Source organism: Meleagris gallopavo, chromosome 1 (genome assembly GCF_905368555.1).
Source record: "Meleagris gallopavo chromosome 1, MGAL_WU_HG_1.1, whole genome shotgun sequence".
Classification (NCBI taxonomy): Eukaryota; Metazoa; Chordata; class Aves; order Galliformes; family Phasianidae; genus Meleagris; species Meleagris gallopavo.
In genome coordinates, this window is record NC_139404.1 from 6,231,993 (window position 1) to 6,253,291 (window position 21,299).

At 41.0% G+C, this 21,299-nt stretch overlaps 1 protein-coding gene across 4 annotated transcripts in view; it reads right to left on the reverse strand.

Annotated features, from left to right (window-relative positions):
- The window catches only part of USP6NL (USP6 N-terminal like), a 113,475-nt gene that overhangs the window by 64,936 nt on the left and 27,240 nt on the right, over positions 1-21,299 (reverse strand). Inside the window, exon 1 of one of the 4 annotated variants that reach the window (XM_019619030.1) lies at positions 12,977-13,025. The exons of the other annotated variants lie outside the window; for them this stretch is intronic. Within the exon in view, the coding sequence (XP_019474575.1) occupies positions 12,977-13,010 (34 nt within the window). The 5' untranslated portion in view covers positions 13,011-13,025. Of the gene's footprint in view, positions 1-12,976; positions 13,026-21,299 lie in introns of those variants that run through there. 4 annotated transcript variants of the gene reach the window in all.

Below are 21,299 nucleotides of genomic sequence, written 5' to 3' on the forward strand. Positions count from 1 at the left end.
TCTTCTGTCTCAGCTTAAGTCATCTTTTGTCATCCTCCTTCTCCTTCCTTAGATGGTGTCTGGCTTTTTCAAGAGTTTATTACTGTTTTTCTCTTCTCACTCTCATGAAAGAGCAGCATTCTGACCATTATGAAATGGTCACTCACACATTTCTTCTTTAAGGAGGTGTAAACACAAGTCTCACTTAGTGTCGGCCCTATAAACATCTGCTCAAGTGATGATCAAAGAGGATTTGCATTCTCACTGCTCAACAAGACAGAGTAAGCCTTGTTTCTGTAACACATGAATACTGGCAATAAAGAAACTAAAAGGATATGGTAAGTCTTCACAGAAAAGCACAGGAGGATTGCTACTACATGGAAGTCATTTTACAGACTGACAGCAAAAGATTACATCTTCTGGAACTCTGGCTACAGCTGACACTGCTATGCTATGTTTCAGTTACAGTCTGCATGTGTGAGTCCCACATTCTCCTTCAAATTCAAGACCTTCTCCAGCACTGGTCCCAGTCTTTATAATTATGTCTTAAAATAATATTCTGCAAGTCAGCTGCTGTATTAGATGGTAAAATCAAATGTGTGGCCATGGCAGCAGTATCAACAGACAGGAAAGCAGAAATATTTCAGGAATTTTAACTGTAACCTAATGTAAGTCATCCTCTACACACTGTTCTGAATCCCTCATACCATAATACAAAAGAACTTGTCACTCCAAACGTAATGCCTCCTATTTATTTCCATGGAAACTATAACAGATACAAAGAGTACAATAACACTATTTGAGAGAGCAAATTCTCAGCTACAAACCACTTGTTCTCAACACAGCCACCACCATTAGCTATGCACTTTCAGCAGCAATGAAAGAGCCTGCATGCCATGCTTGTAAAAATCTGTACCAGCAGAGGTGACCCACTGTCGTTATCACCACTGCAGAAATGCACCACCCACCGCCTCACTGTGCTCACATCCATAAACATTCAGCAAATGTCAATGAGTGCCATCTTTTTCCACATGGAGGAACTCAATTCCACACCTTTGCTCCATATGCACTTCCATGTCAGATGCCATTTTGTCAGGCTGCCCTTCTGCTGCCATCTGTCACACAGCAACATGTAACAGAATATAGGTGGGAAGGCTCAGCCTCTACTGCCACACTACCAACATCCACCTCCAACATCGTGGGTCAACATCATAAAACAAGAGGCATTACTTTTGGAGCAGCCCTCATATATGATGTCTACAGTCCCCCAGGGTTCTGAAAACTACAATACCCATCCTGCATGCTGCTGTTACTTCTTTTAACTCTGACAGGCTACTAAATACAAAAGGAAAACTATCTTTCTGCATCCATTTCCAATTTCCTGCATTGTACATCTTAATTCACAGCACACTGTGAATGTTTTAACAGCACTAAGATATGCAGCATCAATTTAAACAGAAAAATGGTTGTAATATTTTAGATTCTGACACAAGCAAGAACATTTCCTATGAAGAGTTATGCTTATCACTTTAGCAGACTTATATTTAAGTACTCTGATGCTACGCTGCACTAATTAAGTCTTTCAATTAATCATTTTTATCTCCGTATCAGTCAGAATTAATGGAGCAAACAATAATGCTATTTTAAAATTCATTATTAATGATGTGATATCTGTTTCCAGTGCCACTAAAACAACATTCAGACATACACTGGAAGAAATTTTAAAAACGGGCTCTGTTTTCGTGGAAACTGTGCTTCTTCACTATGTCCACTTACAAAAGTCATCTATATTTGTACCATTTTACTCACTAAAATATGAAGTTTTGTTCCTCTGCACAGACAATCCTGGAATATTCTGACATATGCACACCTTCAACTCATCATCTGATTACACAGATAATTCCAGAGATGAAAACAGGAAGATAAGGATGGCTGTTCCTGCAATGGTTGTTATTCTGCTATCATTGAATAAGGCTACAGAGCTCCCAGCAGCTTCAAAAGACATTGCTGGCAGGAGCAGGACACCAGTAGCACGGTGGGGAAGAGGAAGAAGCTCCTCCTGCTGTGCTACGTGACCACAAGCTGTGACCCAGCTCTTGTTCTGCTCAACAGGCTGCTTATAGCCTTGTTGGGCCCCTGTGTGATACAGCAAGGGATGCATTCACACAGTAAATGAAAGCTAAGTGTTCTCATCGTGTCTCAGATTTACTTACCAACTCCTAGATTTTTTCTCCCTTCTATAGGAGCAGACATTGCAGGGTGTCCTGTAATCATTTGCTCCCCAACAGCAGACAAAACCCAGCCTTCAGCCTCTGGCCACACCTGAACTTCAGTCTCCTATGGACTGTTCATCTTTGAACAGGTAAACACATTAACTGTGGTAATACTCTAACTACAAAGAGGATCCTCTCAATAAATCCTATGAAAAGTCTGAATGGCACAAACAAGCTTCTCTGACTCTAAATCTACTCACAGTGACTCAAAGGTACGTTGGAGCAAGTCCACACAAAGACATCAGGCAAATCTTGATACCTGCCTGCTTTCATCAGTTGTGTCTAAACAACACAAACCTACTTTGAAAAGTTCAAGTGATCAGCTTCTTACAATATCTGTCATGAACTTTATTAAAAAATAAATTGCACTTTGGTAGAGAGGAAAAAGACTAAAATTCCCTTTGAACGTTTGAAATTATCTTCATTGCCATGCAGCACTGCATCCATGGTTTCTTATGTTTATAAAGTAGTCTTCTTATGAAAGGCAGTCAAACGAAGGGTAAACCAGTTTGTTCAGCAGCAGCAGCAGTAATTGGGGAAGAGAACACTATCAGTTTCTTCATTTCTGCTATGTGAATAGGAAGTCAGCGACAGGCAGCGAGTTGCTGTTGTTTCTAGTTTCACTTCTTGAGGACTGGTAAACACAGCACAGCACAACAAAACAAACTTCCCAGTCAAGACCAGAACATTGGCTTGAAGGCAACCCTGTATTTCCAGCCTCCAGCTCAGGGAAAACACAGCGGAGCAGCTGCAATAAAGCCTGAGATGCATCTCTACCGAATTTAAATGAGATTATATTGATATTTACTAGAAAGGAGTACTAATCTGTTAATATCCATTTAGTTTAGTCAGCTAAAATATTTACCAATGTAAAAGCAGTCCTGTTTGGTTAAATCAGCACAGAAGGGAAAGAAAAAAGAAGATTCATACTCATCAACCTTGTAGTCTTTTATCCACCAAATACAGTACCAGTAGGATAAACCTCCCAGCTATGTTCTATCCATCACCTTTACTTCAATTCAGTTTTGACTTTTTGCTTGCCATACTGATTAGTCTTTAGATGTAATCCATCCATGTACCTTAGGACAGTGTGGCAAAGCAGTGTTGTTTTCCCCCAGTCTCTTTCTGGCAAGAGAAACAATGACTTCAGTAATCAGTACAATGACAGGTATATCATTAGTAATTTCTTCTTGCTGGTTTATAAGGAGGTTACAAACAGTGTAGTGCCTAAATATCACTTAAATATCCTAATACCTATTACCTAAATATCACAAACATACCAGCAAGCTTTCATTGCTACTTCTCTCAAAAATCAATACTTATATTTCAGTATTAATTCGAGACAAAGAGCTACAAACATGCTGCAAAGACCTTAAATCTACGTTACAACATAAGATTAATTGTAGCCCAGGCCTTCTGCACAAGCATTAAACAAAGAATCAATGTAACAAAGAGTCAATGATGCAGTAAACCTACTAATGAAGATTAGCTTCTCACCACTGTGCTCTGCTTATAAAAATAAAACAAGATCTGACCATTTCTCATAGACTCAGCAGAGAGGATAAAAAGGATTTTTGAATTTAGTTCAGAGAAGAATGCCTACTTAATGCAATTCCAGTACTGATGCAATCCTTAAGCGACGCCTCTCCTAAACTGCAAGGATTCACTCTTTGAGAACATCAGAACAAAGACTTTTGCAGATTTCAGCCCTGCTTAATAGCCCTCTTCACTCCAAACTGATTTCTCTCAGCATCTGCAAAATTTTTATACCTTACAGAATCAAAACCTATTGCAAAAGTCAAACCCATCATGCCAATGGAGCAGCATCTGGCAAACAAGCATCCCTGCCCTGGGTAACAGCAGACTTCCCGAAGAAGGGCAGACACAAGCAGCCCACTGACAGCTCACACACAAACACTTCCATGACCCTTTACACTACATCAAGAAACTCATCAACTTTGCATGGAAGTTTAACAAATTCAAGTCTGCAAATTTCATTAGTAAAATTAAATCCAGAATAACTTGGGAGAGGAAGTAGAGTCTTTTAAGAGATTTTGGTTACAGATTTTAGTTCCCTTTATACTTCACCACTAAAGGCAATTTTTAAGTACACTTAAGAATCCAAACTTCCTATTTCTAATGTTACTCTAAAGACAGTCAAAGTGATACAGTAAGCCCAGGCATCATCTTTGTACTGATATTCCCAGAAGCTCTAGCTATGCAATAGGAAACAAAGATGTTGAACATTAACCGTGCTTTAGTTACAGCATTTTAGACACGTAAGAGTTATCACCACAGTGGCTTCAAACTGATGAGAATCCAGCAGCCTTTCATCAGTTGTTCCCTGTTTAGCAGAAGTACAGCTGTCGTTTGCCACCACAAAAACAAGTCAGAATGAGAGTGAAAATTACCAAATATTTCTCCCATTTCATTTTTTGAAATCGTTAAACTTAACAGCAAATTTTTTATTATCATGGCAAGTTCTTAAGGGAAGTTACAAAAAATACAGCCCACCTGAGTTTTGGCAAGGAGAAGAGAGAAATTCTAATTTTAATTTACTTTAATAGAAACCACAGTAAACCAAACAACTTCAGAGCGTGCTACCCACAAGTACAGGAACTACTGCATTCAGTCTCAAAATTTAGTTCCATTTATTTCCCCTTCCCTATCTCAGTTTCATCGCCGGTACAGAAATAACCAATGAAGTTAATCACACATAATCTATTTGCCAACACCAGCTGTTTTGGAAGAGCACATCAAATCTCAAAAATGACAACTGGGACCAACAGTTCACATTATTTTGCTATAAAAACAGAGAACCAAAAATAAAATCATCCAAAAATATTTTCTACCTGAAGTACAAAAGGTTGTTTAATCCCAAGGTAACATTCATCTGGTCAATAGGTTTCTGTAATAAATGAATCAGATGCACCTCCTGGAGGACGTTCTTTCATTGCAGCAGCATCACCAACAGCCATTCCTCAGGTGTGAGCTGAGGTGGTGGTTCATTGAATCACAGACTCAAAAATAAAGTGATTTTTAGATATTTTTCGGATAAATGAATCCATCTTTGAGGAGCTTAGGAGGACGTGCAAAATGAACACGTGAATTTGTCACCACTTAACCAGCTTTTACCAAGTCAGAAGTCTTTAGTGGGAGTGTAATGAAATGCTATTACTGTTCCGAATGGGCCAAATCTCTTCTGAAGCTGTGAAGGCAAGTGTCAGCTGTACAGCACAGCCACAGCAGCCAGAGTTTGGAGGCTGATGGAAGTACAGCCTGAGCTCTGTGGTTTAGCTCCAACACCACAAGCTGTACATGGACACAGTGCACAGCAAACAGCCACTGGCCATAGTAAAGCTGCTTTCTGGTAACATAACACCTTCTGAGAGCAGAAAAGAGGAAGAGCAACAATTTAAAAGTCATGTCTAACAAAGAGCACAAACGTGAACAATATGGAAAGAGGATACGGAAGGGGTGGAGAAGGAAGTGTGACACATTACTTAGGGAATGGTAGTTTAAGAGGTACAAAACCACTTGAATACAATTAGCTGCCAAGTTAAGGTATGCAAGGGTCATCGTCACTAAGGGATATGGGACTTAAAGCAAAGGGGTTTTACAGCTGTGTGTGCATCATAGGTATTTTAATGCACGAAGCTACAGGTATGCAACACTCAAATTAAATTAAATATACAAATTATGGAGCTGTTCCAAGTTTCCACTAACTTGTTATGCAAGTGTTTCCATCTTATACAAGTACCAATTTTCCTATTACCTTGCACATGTTTTCCTCGTTTACACCTGTACATTAGATCAGCAGCATTTTGCATCACCCTGCATACACAAAGAGTGCTGGGGGAAGGGAGGGGGAAGGGAAGGGAGGGGGAAGGGAAGGGAAGGGAAGGGAAGGGAAGGGAAGGGAGGGGAGGGGAGGGGAGGGGAGGGGAGGGGAGGGGAGGGGAGGGGAGGGGAGGGGAGGGGAGGGGAGGGGAGGGGAGGGGAGGGGAGGGGAGGGGAGGGGAGGGGAGGGGAGGGGAGGGGAGGGGAGGGGAGGGGAATCAAAAAACCTGATGGAAGACTCATGAACATTTCCTTTTTGTGAATGTGGAGGAAAAACAACTGCACAACTTGAGAAAGAGACACAACAGGGACACATGAGATTGTTGCAGAATTTAGCCTAAATTGGGTCTATGTGCAGAGAACCTTCTGAATGATGGAAGTCCCATAAAAGGATAGAATAGCACAGCTGTTCTCCAAAGCCCGCAACTGTGAAAAACTTATCAGAATGAAAGGGATACATACACAGTGAAACTACATTGTTTCAATTTGAAAACATAATAACTACCTTTTACATATCTCAAGTTAACTGATTAACTTACCTTACAAGTAGAGAGCTACTGTAGTGGTCAGACAGCTAGATAAAACTGCTACATGGCCACTTCAGGGCAAACAAGGCAAATTTCATATTCTTAGACTTCAGAAGGAACTACTCAGTAAAACTGGTATGCCACTACTGCTACAGTGCCAGGCAGATCACTGATACACATCACATAGCTATCAGTAATCAAAGTTCAGGCCTAGATAAAACAGCCATGTGTACAAATATCAAACAGAGAGCTTTTCACACCAGGATTCAGGATTTAGAATGAATTTTAAATGAAGTCATTTTCAGACTCGTCTCATAATGAAGAAGAATCTTTGAAAACAGACTCATCTGCAGTTGTTTTAATTGTGAAAAAAAACTCAAATTAATGGAAGAACAGACACATTTTTCATTCACAGTAGCAATTCTGTAACATCTTTGGATTAACATAAATTCTCAAATCTGAAACTGAAAAGATTTTAGGTTTTTTTGTTTTGTTTTTTAAGGTATTAATTGGAAATAAATGTTTTTCTGCTAATCATAAATCTATATACGATAGAAGCTGTATGACAGAAAAAAGGCAAGCAAGTAAGAGGTTGAGGAGGAGAAGCTCTTGCAAAATGCTGCAGGAAAGTTGTTTTAAATTAAAAGGGAATCAGAAACGTCCCAAAAAGGCAGCTAAGTCAAACACAACACCGAAATCAAATCACTATTAAATTACACTTCTAAAGCAGGAGGAGTGGTGAAGATATGTCAAATAAATGCTGTTTCCTCCTTCTACCCATGACTGCCATCCCCACCATCAAAACCCCTGCACGTTCAAGTATATTTCCATTCAACTATTTCTGAGTTTTTCATTGCATTTCTGTAAATAGGATGCACAAGATAATTTGTTTAATTTTTCTTAATGTCACTGATGATTTCAATATGAGTTCAACAATTCTGCTACGTACCAGATCTACAATTAACTGGCAGACCAACAAATCTTACTTCAAAACTAATTACTACAGATGGGTAGTTGGAAATGTTAAACAGTTTTTGGAAAAGCCTGTTCATTTTTTTAAACATGAGGAGATTATACATACTAGCACATGAAGAGAACAGAGAGTAAAATTTAGAAGGATATCATGCAGGCATCCTGTCCTGCATTTACAGTGCTCTGTCAATGCTCTGTTTCTTAAGCTCTGCTGGAAGTTATTGCTCTGGTAAACAAAATCATGTGAAGGCAATGTAATCCATAACAAGAAAAAAATAGAACTGTTAAATTAATTCAAGCTAGCATTGTTGGCAGTTTAAGGGAATTGGGACTGGAGAGAATTCACAGGAACACAATTGCAAAGTTCAAGTTTGTTCATTTGTTCAGCGTTGCTGTGGTGGGGAACCTGAGCTCAGTGCCAGACCCACGAAGCTGCTCTCACACTCCCCCTCAACAGGAGGGGAAGAAAATGAGAACAAAAGGCTCCTGGGCTGAGATAAGGGCAGGGAATTCACTCACCGATTATCATTACATACAAAACAGGCTTGAGTTGGAGGATTAATTTATTGCCTATTAAAAATAATATAGGATGATGAGGAACTAAGATAAAACGAAAGCCATCTCGTGCCACCAAGCCCTTCCTCCAAGCTCGACTTCACTCCCTTGGCCTTCAATCCTCTGCTGCCTTCACACCATCCCAAGCAGGGACAGAGAGGGGGGTTGCAGTCAGTCCATAGCAGTTCTCCTCTACCACTCCTTCCTCTTCACACCCTTCCACAACTCCATTGTAATTCCTTCCCATGGGCTGCAGCTCCTCAAGCACTGCTTCAACAAGGGTCTGGTAGGGCCCACATGCCAGGACCACAGCACAGGTCCCCTTGTGCAGCAGCTCCCCCAGCCCTCCTGCCACACCACAGGCTCCTCTCCACAGCTGCAGCTCCAGCCCAGGCCCTACTCCTACCGGGGTATCCATGAGCTGCAGCTCCTTCAGGCCACATCCACGGCTGCACAGTGGGCTCCCCCATGGGCTGCACATGGAGATCTGATCCACGCAGTGTCTGTGGGCTGCGGAAGGACAGTCTGCTCCACCACTGGCCTCTCTTGGTCTGCAGAGATCTGTTCCATGCCTGGAGCACCTCCCACCCTCCTCCTGCACTGACTTTGGTGGCTGCAGGGCTGTCCCTCTTAAATTTTCTCAGTCCTCTCTCTTTCTCTCTCACATCTGCTGCACAGCTTTCTGCACACGTTTCTTAAATACATTATCTCAGAGGGATGAAGTGTTACTGCCAGGCTCAGCTTTGGCCATCAGTGGGCTCATTTTGGAGCTGACCAAAATCAGCTGTGCCAGACATAGGGCAGCCCCTGCTCTCTTCTCACTCCTGCAGCCCCACCCACTTCCAAAACCTTGTCACATAACCCCAAATAGTCACATAACCCCAAATACAAACGTTCCTGTGAATTTAGCGCTTGAGAGTCAGAGCATATGCAAACATGAATCATGGATGTCAGTCTTCAATATTTTAATGCACCATTTCTTGATCTCCTTTCTGCCCCTGAAACATCAGCCCTATTAGAACTTCTAAATTCCAAAAAAAATCATTATGGTATTCTACCCAGTGTCAAGATCATAAATCCAGGGTAAAGGACTACAGATGTTCCACATAATTCTATAAATTGAATTTTAGCTGAGATCAGAAGCATGCTTCTGAAGCAAACCTCCAGATCATCTCTACTGCTCTTTAGCTCACACTGGGAAGCGACAAGGGAGCATGCAAACTGGATTTCTTCCAGATTAAACTAATCTGCAAGATGCACTCCTAACTCTGCCTGATGTTCCGCCTGAGGAACACGGATGAGGTCTGAGGTAGCCTGGAAAAACTGCCAGAACACACAGGGATGTCAGGCCCTCAGCAACTCCCTTCCCCCCTCCAGACCCACTCATTACTACAGGGCCGTGTTGCTTGCTGACAGGCCTATAGGCTACCACTGTTAAACACACAGCACATCCCAGCACAACCAGTCTTCCTTTGATTTGCCTAAGTGTGTTTGCTCATTTCTCCCTTCAGAGCCTATCTGAACTATTTATAGAATGGCTTTACGTTCTTATTAGTTACCAGACAATGATTTTGAATGCATGTTCCAACATTCCAAGTATTCTTCTCCAAAGCTTTATACATACTGTAAAGTAGGCAATTATCACTGCACAGTTTAGAAGGTCATTCCAATGCCTGTGAGCTAAACAGCAACGCAAACTTGAATCTGTGTAGCTTGAATTTCTGTATATAGATTCGACAAGCTATGAACTACTGTTTGTTCCACTTTTTTAAACCCTAACCATGGCACTAACTCATCGCACAGAAGTGGCAAAAACACTTTTATTGATCCATGTGTCTTTGTGCTCCACACAACCATCTGTGAATGTAAAGTTCTCCTTTTAGTGAGTGCTGAGACGGTGTCTCCGGGACTTGATGCAGCTGTAGCATAGATGAGCAAATTTTTCAAAACATGCTGAAGCCTTTTCAATGCACAGCTGTCAGGACAAAAAGAGAAGAGCTGGTCGTCTTTTTTTTTTTTTTTCCTTGAAGGAGAAAAATTAGGACACAGAGCAACAGCACTGGCATATTAACTATCACAGTGCAATGCCTGCAATCAAGTGCACATCACACACTGGGGAGCCCTGTCTGCAACCCAAGAAAAGCCCATTTTTTCAAAAGGTCTTTCTAAATGGCAAAGAATTGTTTCACTGAGCTAATGATGGTTTAAAATGAAATAGAAAATATTTATATGTGAAAGATCACAGGGCTTCCCTGTTATCAAAGTCCTCCTATTTGTAGAGTATTTCCTTTCTCACAAAGAAATGAAGTCTTGGATCAAGGCTACCTCTCAACATTCCAGTTGAGACCTGTGAACTGTACTGTAATTCTTTCCTTCAAACTGCTGCTGTTTCCCACCCCAAACCTAGATTTACAAAACAGAAGCCATACTTCTATTTTAATCATGACATGAATCAGTGAACTCAAATTATTAAACTTAAAATATATTTCTATAAACAAGCCCGAAATGTAGCCTTAATCTCTGGAAAATACCATTGACCAAAGAGAAATGAAAAATAGCATGGAAAAGAGTACCCTCTTCAGTGAAAACATTTGGGGAACATCTAGCACATAGGGTAGATTAGTAAACAAGGTGACATTTACCTATTCACACTCAGGTTCTCTCCTCCTACTGCTTACATACCAACCATATATATCATATCAATACGATCAATATATCAATCATATCAATACCATATCAGGGGAAATGAAGCAGATACCCCAACTGCTACCTGCAACTTGATTTCCCCAAGGACAACTGGTTTCAGCTTTATGCATGAATATCATTTGTGCCTTAAAAGGAGTTGGACTTCATGATCTTTGTGAGTCCCTTCCAACTTGGGATATTCTATGATTCTACAACTAAAAGCCCCTAGAGTCCTCACAACGCTCTAAGACTAAAGGCACAATTAAATTCTATACAAAACTTCAAGTTAACTCCTGTAAATTGATTGCACCAGCTGCAAATTCAACATCAAGCACACATTCAAGCTACTTCCAAGCATCAGTAGAAAACATCTGCAATCCAGTGGAGATACTGCAGTAATATTTGGCAAACAGACTACCAGAAGAACTCTACAAGCTGAATATCAATGAGCTTCTCCATATGGACAGAGTCTGCTCATGAGCACTGCGGTGAGTGAGCCTGTATTCATTTTAAAATGAAGCCCTTGCACACACACAGAGCCCTGCAGCTGCCAGGTTGTAGCATTTATATCGCACTCATCACTGTGGCCTGCAGTGAAGAGTTAAGTGACCGTGACTAATAACCACAACATCTGATACAGGTGTCTCGTGGAGAGGAGTGTGAGTAATCAGGCGTCTCCGTGTATGTTCTTCTTTTGTTTGTTTGAATATGTTGCCATATAATAATGTGACAGGAGATAAGAGCAGCGAAACGAAACCTATCAGCTGGGACCTGACGTACAAGGGAGAAACTGCTCCCACCGAGGACCTGCTCTCTCCAGGTACAGCCAGAAACTGCTTCGTTAGCTGCTTTATTAGCAAAGAGACAGCAGCAGACTTGGGCATCTGTGTACTTATTTTCCCATTTCCACTAAGAATTTAATTAACTGACATTAATTAAGTTTTCTGTTTGATCTGGAAATTCAGTTCAAATTAACATTTTTATGGCTAGTTTAATACTAACACTGACAGATCATTTCTGTTGGAAGGAGCTGCTTGTGCTTGCAATGAAAGAGACAAAACAAGACAGCCCATTCCACAGGGAAACAAATAGTTTTATTTGTTGTTAAATATAACTAACTCAAGGGGAATAAAAAAGGATATGTTATCTGACTTGAGAAGTCTGGATGCTTTGCTTACATGCTATGCCTACACACGTAGAAGCTCAAGAAGGCATATAGAAGCACCTTACAGAAACCAGATAAAACATCCAGGAAATCTGTGAATGGTGGATATATACCAAAACATTATCTGAGCCACCAGCCTGCTGTAATTATCTGCAGTAGAACATGTCCAGCTGAGACCCTGTCACTTGGAAACATTCACTGTATTTTGTGTTACTAAAAACAAACAGACAAACTTCCTAGCATCCATCTCTGCACTGTTTCTTATCCCCATCCACTGCAATTCAACAAACAAAACTGTCACCTTCTTAAGCTATAAGTATATTAAATATTTGTAATAAATAAATCTTGTGCAACTGATAAGCATAGAGGCTAACACTTGTTTAGCATTCTATTCCAAGTTACTGAAGTATGAGGATAAAATACCAGAAATTGAACAAGGCAAAAAAAAAAAAAGGTTATTTCTCATTGCTTTAAGTGTGCAGATCTTATCAGCACAAGATCATCATTAAGAAAAAAAAAAAACAACCCTCCCCTACAGCATCAGATAGAGTCAACATTATGCTTCCAGAAGTAAAAATCTGTGTGCATTTAAAAATAACATAGCACAATTGGCACGTTCTTACCAAAATCAAGGTCAGAAAACTGTGTTTGCTTGAACTATGAAAATGCAAGGCCAAAGGAGGTTTGTTTTTCTAGACCCTCCACACACAGCAAATGTCAGACACTGATTTCTAGGTTCTTTCTCAAAAGCCTCCATGACCCAGAACTCCATGATGGAAGGACACCATTATAAAATTCATGTCACAGTAAAAACAGAAGAAGAGCTACAGAAGGAAAGGTACGCAAACAGCCTTCCCACCACATTCAGATCCAGGCTGGAGATCTCTCTGCTCTGAACTTACTGGACAAATGCTGCCAGCAGTGCAGAATTGCAGCCTCCATTGCAGTATCACTAAAAACAGAAAAGCAAAAACACTCACCCCAGCAGCTTGAGCTCAACAGTATGTAACCCATTAACCTTCTAAAATGTTAAGCAAACACTTGCATAAATCATCAACTCCACAGACACAGCTGTCCTCTTCTTTCAAGAAACCCAATAAAGCCACCTTCTTTCCAGCTGCTCCTAAGGCTCAGCTGCCAGGTTTCCCCTGCTCCAATGAAATCATGAAGAGGAGTTCTGTGTAAGTACTGCTGCTCCAGGCCAACAACTGCCCCGTGTGCTAAACCACCTAAGAAGTCTAGACAGATTTAAAGACAAAAATGATTCTCAAGGCCAGAATATTCATAAGGGATTTAACAGGAGGCTTTGCCTTCCTTACTCACAACTCAGGCACCAGCTGTGACCAAATCAATGAGTATCAACTGCAAAAGGCTCTGTAGGGCACAGAGGCATCCCACTGCCTGCGTGATGTAAAACCACACGACAGCCTCTTACCAAAAGAGGATAAATAGCAGCTTACAGCAGTATATAATCACACAGTCTTTGTAGCTTGCAGGTAGTTTGCTTCCATTTTTTTTCCATTTTTTGTCAATAAAAACTTGAATGAAAGCTATACCTACATTGGTGGGTTTTGACATTAACTGCAGAAGAAAAATTTGATAGATTTGCTATGTAAATGAACACAGTCCCCGGCTAGCAGCTTACTTTTATTTTACATCTGACTGTTCCAGATATACTGCAGAAAAACTGAGAGGGGACTGGGAAACGGGTAAAAAAATCATAGCAGTTAGCACTTACAGCAAGTGAAGCAAAGACCCAACTTTAACTGTAGTTACCAGCAGACAGCCTATGTTCAGTTTTTATCACTGCTGAAACTTGCTCCAAGATGAAGGGCAGCCAGTGCAACTATCTAGATAAGCTGGATCGCTGAGCCGAGGTGAATGGGATGAAGTTCAACAAGGCCAAGTGCCAGGTCCTGCACTTTGGCCACAACAATCCCAAGCAGCGTTTTAGGCTTGGGGATGGGTGGCTGGATGATTGTGAAGAAGAAAGGGACCTGGGGGTATTGGTTGATGCTCGGCTGAACATGAGCTGACAGTGTGCCTGGGTGGTCAAGAGGGCCAACGGCATCCTGGCCTGCATTAGAAATAGTGTGGCCAGCAGGAGCAGGGAGGTGATCATCCCCATCTACTCAGCACTGGTGAGGCCACACCTCGAGTACTGTGTTCAGTTTTGGGCCCCTCACTACAAGAAAGATGTTGAGGCCCTGTAGCGTGTCCAGAGAAGGGCAACGAAACTGGTGAGGGGTCTGGAGCACAAGTCTTACGAGGAGCGGCTGAGGGAGCTGGGATTGTTTAGTCTGGAGAAGAGGAGGCTCAGGGGAGACTTCAATGCTCTCTACAACTTCCTGAAGGGAGGCTGTGGTGAAGAGGGGTTTGGCCTCTTCTCCCAGGCAACAAACAGGACCTGGGGAAATGGCCGCAAGTTGTATCAGAGGAGGTTTAGGTTGGACATAAGGAAGAACTTTTTCTCTCAGAAAGTGGTCAGGCACTGGAATGGCTGCCCAGGGAGGTGGTGGAGTCGCCAACCCCGGCAGTGTTCAAGAGGTGCCTGGCTGAGGAGCTACAAGGTATGGTTTAGTGCTTGTGGTAGCAGTGGTAATGAGAAGACAGTTGGACTAGATGATCTTACAGGTCATTTCCAACCTTGTGATTCTATGATTCTATGAATTAACCAAAGGCACTGCAGTCGATCCCTAAAAATGACTGGAATCAAGCAGGAGACAGAATCACAGAATCATTAAAGTTGGAAAAGACAGCTGAATTCATCTAGTCCAAGATTATAGCACTGCTTGTCAGGGAAGTAGCAGAGAAGTTTGGTTTTCTCCCCTTATGCCCTTTTGGCTACAAAGGGGTACTTTTTTTTTTTTTAAATGGCTATCAAATAAAGGGTAACTTCACCATCATCAAACAATTTCACACACCTTTGGGGAGTAAAGGACGAAGAGATGGCAGAGCCATGGATTTAGGAACCTGCCTCCCTGCACCCCCCAAAAAAATCAATTACATATTGGAATAAAAATTCACAGCATAAATCTGAAGAGCAGTTTTCCTTACTTCAATTCTTGTAAATTAGCTAATTTAAGTTGACTAACATTATTACAGAAAGGAAAATGCACCTCATTCTTTCCATAGTTCCTCTATAGCTAAATCAAATTCAAGCTGAGACTATTTTGCTAAGTCATAGATCAATTCAAGATACAACATCTAAGTACTTTATTAAATGATGCTAACTAACTAATAATCAAAGACCAAATAAACAGACACTAAAGTCAATCATTAACAGCTACATGTAGCTAAGTAGCACTGTGACCTTTCTTAATCACAGCATCTGGCACTACACACAAATGAGACAACATTTTAAGCATTTTTAAATGAAGTAAAGACAACAATAAACCCTCAAGAAGTGAAAGAAAAAAGCCACAACATACATATATCTTGTGAAAGTTACTATTATTCGAAGTAGGAACAGTGAATGTCAGCTTCAGAAATAGAACATATCTGATAAAAATCATACTGATGAGTGTCCAGCTGTACTAGTATGACTGTACTAATACTTGTATATGCAACATTCTGAGGCAGAACACCTCGTACTCACAATTGCCTGTCAAATTTCAGCAGTACTTTGCCCTTGTATGAGCCAGCATCAGTGTGAAGGAAGCTCACCCCCGCGATTATTCACACCCCTCCTGGGAGCTGGCATGCACATTTGTGAGCCTGCCTCAGCAATTAGGGCGGTAAAACAGATCAGGATTAAAACTGCCTCAACAAGAAAGAAATTTATGGTAACGTTTAGACCATATTCCCAATTTAAATCAACATGACTATACAAATTAGGATGAGGGAAATAGCAGAAGTAAGGCAGGACTACATCGTTAGGAAGAGCCACTGGTGCTAAATATTAGTTACCTGTAAAACCATTACTAAAAGGCATAACTTCAACACAAAAACAATAAAGTCAGTAGATCTTGTTGAACTACAGTACAATTTTTTCCTATCAATAGAACCTTAGTCATGGTAGATAATGAATTAAAAATGTTTATATGTACTGAAAAGATGTATAATACAAAAAAAAAAAAAGACACCCACTGATGTGGGCAGAACTTCTTATTTCAAGAGAAATACATAAGTAAATAAGTTCAGAGTCACGGCATTACAGGCATTAGAAGAGACCTCTGGAGATGGTAGAGTCCAACCCTCCTTCTACAATTAACTCCCTGATACGGACTTGGCAGCTCAGACCTTTTTGTTACTGTTATTCATGATCTGGATGAAGGAACTGAGTGCAGCCCTCATAAACATACAAATGTAATAAAGTTGTGAGGAAATGTTGACCTGCCCAGGGTTAGGAAGGCACTACAGAGTGATCTGAACAGGCTGAATCAATGGGCTGAGGCAAACTGTATCAGCTTTAACAGGATCAAGTGCTGGGTCCTGTACTTCAGTCACAGCCCCACTGCATGCTACAGGTTTGGGGCAGAGTGGTTGGCAAGATGCTTGGTAGAAAATGATCTGAGAGCACACTAGTCAACAGCCAGCTGAATGTGAGCCAGCAGTGTGCCCAGGCAGCAAAAAATTCAATGGCTTCCGGTCTTGCATCAGACAAAGTGCCATCAGCAAGACTACAGAGGTGATTGCTCCTCTGTACTCAGCTCTGGTGAGGTCGTACCTTCAGTACTGTGTTCTGTTTTGGGCTCCTCACTACAATAAACTGAAGCCATAGAAACCATTCAGAGAAAGGCAATGAAGGGTCTGGAGCACAAGTCTTATGGGGAGTGGCTGAGGGAACCACAATCATTCTGTCTGGAGAAGAGGAAGCTCAGGGGAGACTTTATTGCTCTCTACCACTGTCTGAAGGAGGTTGTGGTGCAGTGGAGGGGAGGGGTGTCAGCCTCTACTCCCAGGTAACAGTGATAGGAGGACAGGGAATGGCCTTCAGTTGTGCCAGGGGAGGTTCACGTTGGATGTCAGGAAAAGTTTCTTCTCAGAGAGTGGTGATGCATTGGCACAGGCTGCCCAGGAAGGTGAGGGAGTCACCATTCCTGGAAGTGTTCAAGAATAGGGCAGGTGTGGCACTGAGGTATGTGTGCTAGTTAGCATAGCATTGACGGCTGAATTAGATGTTCTTAGAGGTCTTTTCTAATCTTAATGATTCATTATTCCCTCTCTCCTCTCCATTTCAGCTCTAACAAGCAAAATGATTTCAAACAATAGCATACAGGCCATACAGGTGTAGCATACTTAACTGGACTATAACCGTATTTCTTCAACAATAAAATACATGAATACACAATTTCAGTTCACATGAACTGTAACACCACTGACTGTAAGGAGGAAATGCTGGAGTCAATAGACTGCCTTTCAGCAAGAGGTCACACTAAAAGTGTAGTTGAGATCAAGATAAATGACTTTCACATCAACTTTTTCAGGAACACGATACAAATTAAGACTCATTTAAGTACAGTACTTTCTAGATACAGTCAGAGAAGGCTGAGCTTTTTCTTTGGGTACTTCCAAACCTAAATGCCACAAAGTAATATTCTGTCACTCAGAAGACCATAGGATACAAGAGGCAATCATTTTTCAAACAAAAGACTGAGGAAAACTGTATACATAATAAGTCACAAGAAGTGGAAAAATTCTTGAAACTAATCCAGGAGGTTAAAAAAAAAAATCTGAACTCCATTTCATTTACTTATTTTAAAACACAAGTTATCCCACATTCCTTTTCTACATTCAGTTTCAATGGAAGATAACACACGATCTGTCTAAGAGAAATGGTGCAAGATTAGGCATACTGAAATTTTTTTTATAAATAATCCCAGGGAAAAAAAAAAAAAGGTAATTTTTGAAAGTGTTACTATTTGTTCAATATTTTGGTTCTGGCTAAGGAGTAAGAAGGAAATAAATCGGAATCTTTATGGTTCACGATATGAATGGACACTTAATTCAGTGATGCCTACAAACTACAAACTCTGATCACAGAAGGGCTTTGCAAAGAAAACTTGACAAACTGATGGCTGGGCAATCACCAATCTGGTCAAACAATGAAGTTTAACAAGAGCCATTCAGCATCTGGGACAGGAGAACCCCAGATTTTTCACAAACCAACAGACCAAAGAATGGAGAGCAGTCCCACAAGAACAGATCTCAGTGTTCTGATAGACAGCAAGTTGAATCTGAGTCACTAGCATGCCCTGGAGCCAAAAGAGCCAACCGTACCCTGGAGTACACCAGGCCCAGCACTGCCACCGGGCAATGGGAGGGACTGGACTGTCCCACTGTGTGTGTGCCTTCATCTCCAGCACTGGGTGCAGTTTGGGTGCCGGAAGATAAGATGGACATAAAGCTATTAGAGAGCATCCATCCAAAGGAGGGATATGAAGGTGGGGAAGGCCTAGAGGGCCAGGTATGTGAGGAGTGGATAATGGCCATGGGTTTGCTCAGCCCAGAGCAGAGGAGCTGAGGGGAGGCCTCATGGTAGCTGCAGCTCCTCACAGGAGCGGAGGGCAGCGCTGAGCTCTACTCTCTGTGACAGCGACAGGGCCTGAGGGAACGGCGTAAAGCTGTGTCAGAAGGGGCAGGGCGTGTTAAGGAAAGGGTCTGCACCAGAGGGCGGTGGGCATGGAACAGCCTGCCCAGGGCTGCCTGAGTTCAAGGGGTGTTTGGCCAGTGCTCTCAGACATAGGGTTTGGATTTGGGGTGGAGCTGTGTGGGGCCGGGAGCTGGACTTGACCATGATGGGTCCCTTCCAGCTCAGGATATTCTGTAGGTTTGTAATTATCAGTCTGCCTGGAGGAGGAATCACAGAAGATCTACACTGAGAAATTATAAACACCAAAAACCTTAGAAGAAAAAAAAAGCAAAGCCACAGGCCAATCTTAGCACGAACTGAGATTCTTGGCAACCACGGTCAAGTATTCGTCTCAAAAATTTCTCCAGAATTTAAGCTTCATACTGCATGCTTCATTCAATCAACTTGTGCTATATTGTGAAAAGTTCCTTGCAAGCAGTCTCTTTCCACTAACACACAGCTCTGCTCTTAGGAGATTCCAGTGCAAAAAATAAAAAAAATCATGAAGTCCAAAGATTTTGCTTCTCATTTTAAATAGACATCTCCACAGAATTAATTTCCATCGTATTCATATGAAAAAGGGTATATAGAGTGAAACAAGTTCCTATCCATAGATAAAGAGAAGAAAGGATTTAAAGGCATTGCTGCACTGACAAAACAAGTCACTTCATAAAAAAATACTGTCTAAGAAATAGAAGAGAAAAAGTGTATAATGCTTCCTAAAGAAAAGCAGGAAGGAAGAAGAAAAAAAAAAACAACTCAGCCCTGAAACCTCCCATAAAAGGCAAAAATCTCAGCACACTGTGCAGCAGAAGACAGTACAACTAGGAAAAAGAAAAACAAGAAAACACCACAGGTAGTTGCTGCAGGACCTTTATTTTCTTCATCTTACAACTAATCAACCAATCGCCCAGCAAAAGAAATTTAACCAAAAGAAAAACTGCAGTTTTCTTGCCAAGTCTAAGTCTGGAATGTAAGGTTCTCCCGGAGTACCATCTGGCAAGTGAATTCAGGAAGAATCTTCAAAGCGTGAACTATTATTATTGGCACATTTATACACAATTAGCCTCGTCTGGCCCAACATTTACATACCTTGTATGCCCACATTTCCACAATGAAAATTGTCTTTGAATCTGAAGGTATTTGTAAGCTGTCTAAAACCTAAAAAGATTGAGATGAGATGTGCACCTCAAAGAAACACACGGGATTCCCGAAGAACATCATTCTCTTTGGCTTACAGCCCAGTTCACTGCAGTGACCAGACACATACACCCTCAAACCTAAGTTTTCTATTTCGCATCTCTTACTCTAGAGACTGCATGTCTTTGCAATAATGTGATTTTGATTTAGTCATCTGCTAAACATATTTCAGTGCAGTATCTTCATTAAATTCTAACTAAAGGCTATCTGTGATAAGAACAAGGGGAGAAGAGGTAAAACAAGAATACGTCTTCATTATTTTAAACAATGATTTCAAATAAGATTCCAATGGTGAAAAAAGTCAGATTTATACTCCACATTAATTTCCTCAGGAGAAATAACATTCAAACTACTTTTTTTCCCCCAATTCAAACAAGTCTCAGATCTTGTGATATACATGGCCTTGAATTAGAATGCTTATCAAGTCAATCTTATACGAACACGATTTGGAACTTTATCCAAAGCCAGGCTTTCAAGGTTACAATTCGTTAAAGAAAGCCAAGCCTCAAGAAATAAAACAGTGACAAGTCCTTTAACATTTATCTTCTTCCTTTACAACTTCGTGTTTACTTTCAGTCCTACAAAAAGTGGTAAGGTGAGATCAGGTGTTACCGTTTCTTCAATAAATGAAGTAGCAACATTTTTTTTTTTTTCCTTTAAACTGACCTGCTGTTATCTTAAAACTAAAAGAAACAAAGTTACACACACAGCTTTCACTGTAATTGGAAGATTATGGAACATCATGTCGAGGATTTTGGTTTTTGGAAACTTCTGGCATTCAAGTTTTAAGCAGTGCATCAAGAGAACATGAAAGTGTACCTTAGATACTACATACCAGAAGTTGCTGTTTTGCTTACTGCAGGCCTTGCTAACAAGAACTTCACAGGGCTAATGAGGAATTTTCTGATGTGAGCCTTTGCAACAGCCAAACACTACATACAAAACCATAACCTAAGGATTTGCAGCTGGGAGACAGGAATAGTACTCTATTCGTAAACTATACAGAAAATGAAATCTAATTTAGCTATTGGCGTGGGTCACAGCTACAATGAAAACTAACTCTGGCTGTAGCAATTAGCCTCAGCAACTTTGTCAAGCTCTTCAACTACCCTATTAAATCCATATCTAAACCCATGAAATGCTAAGAATGGGTTTATTTTAAATAACGTTCTACAAGACTTTCTTCAGCAGGGATTGAATTTTCCTCTCCACAGTAGCTACACTTACTTGTCTTATACTAAGCTTCTGTTATTGAATCACAGATGCAAAATGACATTTTCTTGGCTAATAACTGTGTTTCTGGGTCTCAGCTGAAAATAAGCTTTGGGTAAGCGGGAAGCGAGGGCAATCCTTTCCCCCACAGCCCTGCATACTATTTATAAAAATCATTATAAAGTTAGAACATTCAACTTCAAAAGAGCGCAATTTTTAAACCAGGTAAAACATAAGAAACAGGCAATTAATAGATTATACTACTGTGCAACATTTGTCTCCTGAGCGACCCTAGTGAGGAATACAGTCCTCTTCCA